This window comes from Haliotis rubra, unplaced genomic scaffold (assembly GCF_003918875.1).
Source record: "Haliotis rubra isolate DU_JTF1 unplaced genomic scaffold, ASM391887v1 Scf638, whole genome shotgun sequence".
NCBI classification, from domain to species: Eukaryota; Metazoa; Mollusca; class Gastropoda; order Lepetellida; family Haliotidae; genus Haliotis; species Haliotis rubra.
Genome location: NW_025767344.1, coordinates 613,819 through 622,881, shown reverse-complemented (window position 1 = coordinate 622,881; position 9,063 = coordinate 613,819). Strand labels below are relative to the sequence as shown.

Genomic DNA, 9,063 nt, shown 5'->3' with positions numbered 1-9,063 from the left:
ATTGGTAATGTTTGATATCAACAGATTGGTAATGATTGATATCAATAGGTTGGTAATGTTTGATATCAACAGATTGGTAATGATTGATATCCAGAGATTGGTAATGATTGATATCAACAGATTGGTAATGATTGATAACATGGATTGGTAATGTTTCATATCAACAGATTTGTACTGATTGATATCAATAGATAAGTAATGTTTGATATCAACAGATTGGTAATGATTGATATCAATAGATTGGTAATGATTGATATCATACATTGGCAATATTTGATATCAACAGATTGATAATGTTTGATATCAATAGATTGGAAATGTTTAATATCATAGATTGATAATGTTTGATATCAATAGATTGGTAATGTTTGATATCATAGATTGATAATGTTTGATGTCAACAGATTGGTAATGTTTGATATCATCGATTGATAATGTTTGGCGTCAATAGATTGGAAATGTTTGATATCAATAGATTTGTAATGTTTGATATCAATAGATTGGTAATGTTGAATATCAATAGATTGCCATTTTGGTAATGTTTAATATCAGTAGATTGGTAATGTTTGATGACAATAGATTGGTAATATTTGATATCAATAGATTGGTAATGTTTGATATCAATAGATTGGTAATGTTTGATATCAATAGATTGGTAATGTTTGATATCAATAGATTGGTAATTATTGATATCAATAGATTGGTAATGTTTGATACATGTATCAGTATGTGAATGTTTTCCTTGACAAAATGCTTAAAGAGGAACCCTACTATAGGATGTACACGGGTAAAATACGATGTAAAACAATAGCGTGTCCTGCATACATCACCAATCGAGACATCGTTACCTGAACAGGGGCAGAGGGCAAGCCTATATTAGGGAAACTCGTCGAAGATGACGTGGTGTGATTCCCACAAACACAGGTTTCATATGTGATATCTTGTAACTGGCCATGATGATGCTGTAAACCTTCCTCATATATAGTTCAAGCAACAATATATTCCCTCATATTGCATTCATTGTTATATGGCGAAGAATTTACACGACGTCTATAGGAACTACTTGACAATGCGTCTGGGCATTGTAATGATGTACTTACTGGACTACACTTGTATAATATATCTGACCCAACCTTTTCAGGTTTACTTTTTGTCTAGGATAATTGTAATACCTAGACTTCATTGTCGGGAAATTAGCTTGGGAACGCAACACCTTCAAATACCCAACAAAAGCATCTATTAGTGGCCAGTCTATATTCGGTGCATTTCATGAGTGCTTTTACATTTTATGATAAAACATCTGCAAAACTACAACTTTGGAAATTAACATATTCTGACAATCGTGAATTAAGAATGACATAATCATTCATCAGTGAAATACCCCCAATAAAGGCCGTTATTTATACCCCCGATGCTCTCCTAGTTCGTGGTCCAACGTTGAATTGGCACTTCTTTAAACAATACTTACAATGCTGCTAATCTACACTGCTGAGGATCCATTACAATATGGAAGGGGCGGTGGGGTAGCCTAGTGGTTAAAGCGTTGGCTCGTCACGCCGAAGACCCGGGTTCGATTCCCCTGATTGGGCACAATGTGTTAAGCCCATTTCTGGTGTCCCCCGCCGTGATATTGCTGGAATATTGCTAAAAGCGGCGTAAAACTAAACTCAGTCAGTACAATAGGGAAAGATCAATGTGTATCATCACTAAGTCAGACTTTAGTATTCTCGGTATGGAGTAAAATCCACAAAATGGGTTGTTTCGTCCTATTTTATAGGGCGGTGGGGTAGCCTAGTGGTTAAAGCGTTGGCTCGTCAAGCCGAAGACCCGGGTTCGAATTCCCACATGGGTACAATGTGTGAAGCCCATTTCTGGTGTCCCCCGCCTTGATGTTGCTGGAATATTGCCAAAAGCGGCGAAAAACCAAACTCAGTCAGTCAGTCCTATTTTATAAAGTCACAATTATTTATATAGTATTAAGGGAATATGAGAACTATGATACTTGAATAGAAGATGTTTTGAGTCAGTCAGATGTATACACCAATATCCCACCATATTCCTATGCCTCACACTATGTCTGTTAATTTGATTCCGACGTTACTTATGGACATGAGAGATGTGATGAAGTAAGATACCTGTAATGTTATCGGAATTACCGGAATGCACAAAGGGAAAGCGGGGAGACATAATTTGAATAAATCCAGTCCGTCAAAGACAGAAATCCTCCAAATTATGGCTCCACTACATGACTAGTTAGTTGCTGCCCCCACTGACATCAGCGCGCTTAAACAAATGTACCGCCAAAACTCTGTTTCAAAGATTAACCATATTCCTTATACATTACAGCAAGAGCTTTCATTCACAGGAAGTATTCGAAACACGTGCCAATAACAGGTCAAACGATTTGCTTGGTCGTTTTTCAGTATCAGACAACAGCCGCTATCCTTCATAACAAACTTAAGGAAAAGAGAAAGTACTAGAATTTGTACTTTGCTAAGAAAGTGTAATCCCACACATAACATATGTTGCGTTTGACCACTCTCTAAATGGCATTGTGTCATCAAAACTTAAGGAAAGACTTCATTACTTGATCGTTAGGGCTTTTGTTACAAGAAGCGACAAAACCCTTTACACATTCATCACAGTCCATTGTGCAATTGTGTCTATGTCGTGAGCAGATATTTGCTTCAGCAGCATATATAGGGTCAGAGGTTAAGAGCAGTTTGTTAGCGAAAGTGCTGAGCAAACAATATTCCAAAACATGGACTTCTCATTGATAGCTTTCATGTAACGAAACACACACAGGAACACCACAGGACCCACTCTCTGGTTCAGGCCTATTCCACCCCATACCATGATGCTTGCACCTCCCCATGAGTCTCTTTCCATAACACATTGGTCTGAGTAACGCTGGCCACGTCGTCGCCATATTCTTGTTCTGCCATCTGCATTTGATACGCAGTACCGACTCTCATCTGTGAACAGAACAGTTCTCCATCGCCTGTATCTCCAGTTTTGGTGTTGTTGGGCAAACTGTAGACATTCACGCCGATGACGAGGGGTTAGGATAGGTCCACGGTAAGGTCTGCGGCAATGGAGGTTCAAGCTGTTAAGACGTCGGCGTACTGTATTAGTACTGATTGGTCTTCCGTGTGTTCCCAGTGTCTGGCGTGATGTTTCGGATGCCTGCATGAAGGGATTCTGTACATGCTGTCACACAACATGGCGGTTTTGTCGTCTTGTGGTCACCCTTGGTCTGCCAGTACGGGGGCGATCAATTGTGGTGTTGGTGTTTGATGATTTTAAGAGGGGGTGGGGTATTTTGTTCTGAGAGTTGGAGGGGCAGCAATTTGTACATAAAAATGTGTTTAATTTATAACTTTATGCTTGGACATTATGGGGAGGTGGTGTCATTAATTTTGTACATACATTTAAGGAGGGGTCACTCTCATTTTACATGCTTCTCCATAAAAATCATCATCATCGGCACCGTATGAACCAGGAGTTTGTATTTTGGGGACGAGTGCGACCAAACGTACCTAAAGTCGACTTTTGTAGGGAGATTTGCGAAAATTACGTGTTGTGCAATAAACGCAAAATGCATGTGCGGAAAGGGTATAAAACCATTGCATGCGACAGGTGGGCGCGTGACATTACAGAAAACCACAAAAGAAATGTCACGTTTAAGTTCAGCAGAACGAGAGAGGGCTATAGGAATGCTACAGTTTGGGGCTACAACTGGTCAGGTTGCTGCAACGTTTGGTTGCTCCATAGTTACTGTCAGGAACCTTCGCCAACGCTTCAATCAGTCTGGTCACACATCGGACAGGCCACGGACAGGCAGACCCCGGGTAACAACAGCAGCGGAGGACCGACATCTGAGAACGTTGCATTTGCGGAACCGCTTCCTGATGGTGGCGGCATCTTCGGCTACGGCACTCGGTCACCCCGTGAGTCGATGGACAGTAACAAGAAGACTTCGTGCCCATGGTATCAGATGTTATCGACCACATTGGGGTACGCTGCGAACGGATAGACAACGCCAGTTGAGACTACGCTGGGCCAGACAGGTCAGACGTTGGCAGCTACGTTACTGGCGTAGGGTACTGTTTTCTGACGAAAGCAGATTCTGTCTATCGAGGCCCGACTGCGGAGTATACAGGAGGAGAGGTGAAAGAACAGCTCGTTGTTGTGTACAGGAGTCGGAGCCGTATGGTGGCGGTAGCGTCATGGTCTGGGGTGCCATATGCGGTGACCAGAGGACTGACCTTGTCGTCAACGGTGATTAAACTGCACAACGGTATATCGATGAGGTGCCGAGGCCCGTGGTCCTGCCATTCATACAGCAACAGCCACAGGGAGTCGTATTCCAACACGACAACGCTCTCCCACACGTTGCTAGGACTGTACAGAACTTTCTGAACGCCAACAACGTCAACGTTTTGCCATGGCCAGCTCGCTCCCTGACTTGTCACCTATCGAACATTTATGGGATCAACTCGATAGACAGATTCGGGGAAGACAGAATCCGCCAATTACAAGACAGGAGCTGGCACAGGCCCTCGTCGAAGAATGGAGGCGTATCCCTGCTGACGTCATCAGACGCTTGACCACTTCAGTCTTGAGACGTGTTAATTCATGCATCCAGGCCAGGGGTGGACAAACTCGTTATTAGAGGATTCTCATTATTTCTGTTTCCTGTGTTGCAATCGTTAGGAAAATCTCTTATTTTCAGCCCATGTGTACAATTTAATGTGTACAATTTCGGTTGAATAGTTTGTTTTGATTTCGAAATTCTGTGTTTAACACGTGTGTAAATGATTTGTTAAAAGAGTAAACCGTTTACTTTTCACTTCGTTGTTGTTGCTTTTGAATATAATCAATATCAAAGAAGAGAAAGTTTCTGTTGCACGTCAGTATTTCAATGGTTCTGTCATTTATTTTTATATTGATTGGTTGATTGTTGTTAAACGTCGCTCTCAGCAATATTCCAGCTATATGACGGCGGTCTGTAAATAATCGAATCTGGACCAGACAATCGACAGCATGAGCATCGTACTACTCAATTAGGATACGATGGCATGTGTCAACCAGGTCAGCGAGCCTGACCATCCGATTCCTTTAATCGCCTTTTGCGACAAGCATAGGTTACTGAAGACCAATTCTAACTCGGATCTTCACGTTTTTTTTATCAAATCCATTTTTAGACACTGGGTTATAGTGTTCTACAAATCAAAGAAAACATACTATGGATGATATGTAAATGCCACCACTGTGGACAGTGCCAGTATCACTATTAAAGGCTGAGTAACAGTGAGTATACGCCGAGCTGAGAGTTATGTTAACAAGTGGATCCGTACTACCTGAGGGTCTGTGTCTCCTCAGGCTACTGATCCTCGCTCGCGACAACACTGCAGTCGGAGTCACAGGTTTGACAGATGATAATATTTATGACGTCACTATTGCTGGGGATTTCTTAGGCAATTGAACACTATGAGGAGTGTAAAACCCGTGGATCGAATGCCCGAGACCATGAGGGTTTATTTTCTGACTTAAAAACCGAAGCAAAAATCTTAAACAAACATTGTCAACTACTTCATGTTTCCAACACTCTCCGTAAACCGTCGGAAACGGACGAAATATATATCTTGCTAACGTTCAAGCTCTGGACAATGAGAGGCGATTGTTGTTGAACATTGCACTTGCATAGTGCATGCATAGTGCATGGGCTTATGTAGCCAATATATTTTCCGATGAAAGTGCATGTTAATTGTTGGAACCACTGATAATTGTAAGCAGTATTGCATATGGATTCAGGAAAAATCATGGTTCCATTTTTTCTGATGATTAGAAGTGTCATTCTGGGGTAACTGAACATCGGTACTGTCGTAAGAAATGCCAACATGAAATCGTCAGGATTCTGAGACGTGTAATTGTACACCTCGAAAAACGTGTCTAATGAACACGTTAGTTTCTCAGTAACTTAGTGACAAATGATTAATGTGAAAACATCCACACATCTCAAGGCAGACTATTTTATTGGAACAACATTTACAGTATGCAGATATGCGGGTGTACATGAAAGGCTCCGAGTAAATACAACTTTCCAGTTAAATTCAGAGGGTAACATAAGACGAAAAAGTACATATCGTGTCCCTAAGCAGTTAATGTACATGAGTTACATTGATACCACTGCATTCGGTATTACTTGCTTTAATTCAACTTGGGACACTACTTTTTGAGCAGACTTGGGCCTCAAAACTTTGTGTGCACAATGGATCGGCCCGTCTCAAAGTATTCCTGCCTGCTAATGCTCACATCTTTGAAGTTGGACTTGGAGGCGAGCATGGCACCCCCTAGCCAGGTGGAGTATTCCCTCTCTGGAGGAGCTATGATATTTATAGTGGTCGCTGATGGAGCAAGGGCTGTCAGTTCCTTCCTCATCCTGTCAGCCATACCAGGGAACATGGTGCTGCCACCCGAGAGAACGACGTTGGCATATAAATCTTTGCGGATGCCAGCGTCACACTTCATGATTGAATTGTATGTTGCCGTATGGATGCCCGGCTGGACACTACCAATAAATGATGGCTTGAAGTGAACCTCTGGACAACGGATCCTCTCTTTATCCACCGTGATTAATTCCCCGTCCGGAAGTTCGTAGCTCCCCTTCAAAGTGGTGGAAGATGCCAGTTCCTGCTCATAGTTGAGGGCCACGTACAACTGGCTTTTCTTGATTTCTTCCATGATCATTCGCTCGAAGGATTGACCCCGTTCTTTAAGTAACTTCATCAAGAGGTCACTGACATCAATACCAGCGATATCAACCCTGCTGGCGCCAGCAGCAACAACTCTACCATCAACGATAGGGACAGTATCGGTCACACCGGCCCCTGAGTCGACCACTAAGCCTGTAGTACGACCAGAAGCGTGCAACGACAGAGCAGCTTGATTGGCCAAATACATTGATGGGACGTTGAAGGTTTCAAACATAATCTGGGCCATAGTTTCTCGGTTAACCCCGGGGCTGAGGGAAGCCTCTGTCAAGAGCACGGGATGTTCTTCGGGAGCAACGTGGAGCTCGTTATCGAAAGTGTGACGCCATATCACCTCCATGTCTTCCCAGTTTGTAGCTATGCCGTGACTGACAGGGTAGTTTAGTGTGAGAATTCCTTGACGGCTAATAGCATCTTTACCAACAAAGGTCTCTTGCTGCATACCGCTACGAAATCCCTGAAAAAAACATATTTTAATGGACTCTGCGTAATTATCACATGTGTAATTAAAGGAGAGGTGTACACGAAACCGTCACATTTATTCTTATACGAAACAAAATAGCTTTTCTTTAATAAGTTAGTATCATTGTTTGACAATATGCATTCATTTTTTATTACAATGAAAGTATAACCCTCATTAAGAGCGCTGAAATGTTATGCCATTATGTGGCCTTTGTTTGCTGAGCTAAATAGGCCAGAGTTACTGCCCTTCGATTATGACGTAATTTGTGCCACTTGATTTTAGACTGGTCTCCTGTCTAGTCCCAAATCAAAAGATAACAATACTAAAATTAATCACGTGAAAACTTTGTGAAAATACGAAAGAAGCGTAAGAATTGAAAATGTAAGCAGAAGGACAGATAGATCGTGTGTATTTTATTCATAACCTCATTGTGACCAAGGGAAATGAGGAGAAGTACTATCGTCGGTGTGCGTGAGTTTGCGTCAGTCATGGCGTCACACTTTCAGAACCTATAATGTTGTGATGCATCTAAGAAATCATCGGAATACACCTATGCCATTTAACTATGCCATTTAACTATGCTACGATGCCTTTCCCATGCATGTTCTATAACTAATGAGCAAGTTTATGCAACATCTAGGCCATCGGATACACAGTATACAATCTGATAAATTTCGTTAGACGTCATACAATTTGGTTACGTGGTAGCACTTTTTGTGCAAAGTATACGTCATCACAGTGTAGAACTGACCACATAGCCAGCAGTCGGCCAGGCAACAGGTGGATTAATACAGTAGCCTGCGCATCGAACCACAAGAACCACACCTATACCTGCACCACGTGAAATGGGTCTAATAGGGTCTAACGTCATTCGTGCAACAATGACGTCATTTCCAAGGGACATAAGCCATGGTGTGTTTATTGTGGACATGGAACTCTCGGTTAATGTGGAAAATATTAATCGATATAACGCAAAAAGTAAATCAGTTTCTTCTGATATATGTATGGGTTTGGCTAAGAGACTGCTTGACAAAAAAGTGTATTTTCGTGTAAACTTGCCCTTTAAGTTTGAAAAAGTGACAAAACCCCATTTCCATAACCATAGTTCATTGTACAATTCTACTTCTTCCATAATCACGTGTTTATGACTGACCTTGAAATAGTGATAAAGTTGATTGTATCATACCCCAAACACATGTTAGTCAATTGTTGAAACGTCTTGGCCAAATTCTATAGTTCTAATTTCTGTGTAGAACGTCCAACTCGAATGCGTAACGAAAACCAGATCAACGAAGAAGGGAGGATAGCTGGTGCCCATTGGGATTCCTTCATCTTTCCTCGATGTCCTTTACCCTAATTTCACGGTGTGAGGTGAGGTGAGGTGAAATTGGGTTTAACGTCGTGCTGGAGAATATTTCGCTCATATGACGACGTGCATGCGTGTGTATGTGTATGTGCGGCTGCTTGTACTAGCCCAGACTGAAGCTGGTTTTATAGTGCTAGCCCACCATGCCGCAGTGAGGCATGAATACCCCACTCAGGCACATTATACTGACTCCGAGCCGACCAGTCCTTGTTGTACCCATTAATGCCGAGCGCCAGACAAGGACCATCAAGTACCATATTTTAACGTCTTTTGGTATGACGCGGTCGGGGATCGAACTCGCGACCTTCCGCTCTCCGGGCGGACGCTGTAACCACTACACCACGGAGGCGATCAGTTTCACGGTGTAATGTATGAGGGAGTTCAGCATTTCTTTAGACTTGAGACTTTTTAGCCAAAAAATGTATACCGGGACTCCCTATTATCGCAAATAAAACATT

General features: G+C 42.1%; 1 protein-coding gene across 1 annotated transcript; it reads right to left on the bottom strand.

The window, feature by feature from the left end:
- Positions 1-6,021: 6,021 nt before the first annotated feature.
- On the bottom strand, positions 6,022-7,295 carry LOC124256760 (actin-1-like). Its single transcript, XM_046690720.1, has one exon. The coding sequence runs from the start codon at positions 7,216-7,218 to the stop codon at positions 6,256-6,258; it is 963 nt and encodes a 320-aa protein (XP_046546676.1). The 5' UTR covers positions 7,219-7,295; the 3' UTR covers positions 6,022-6,255.
- Positions 7,296-9,063: the final 1,768 nt, after the last annotated feature.

Bases quoted from the DNA above. Each gene is read 5' to 3' on its own strand.
- LOC124256760 (XM_046690720.1), bottom strand. From the start codon at position 7,218: ATGCAGCAAGAGACCTTTGTTGGTAAAGATGCTATTAGCCGTCAAGGA.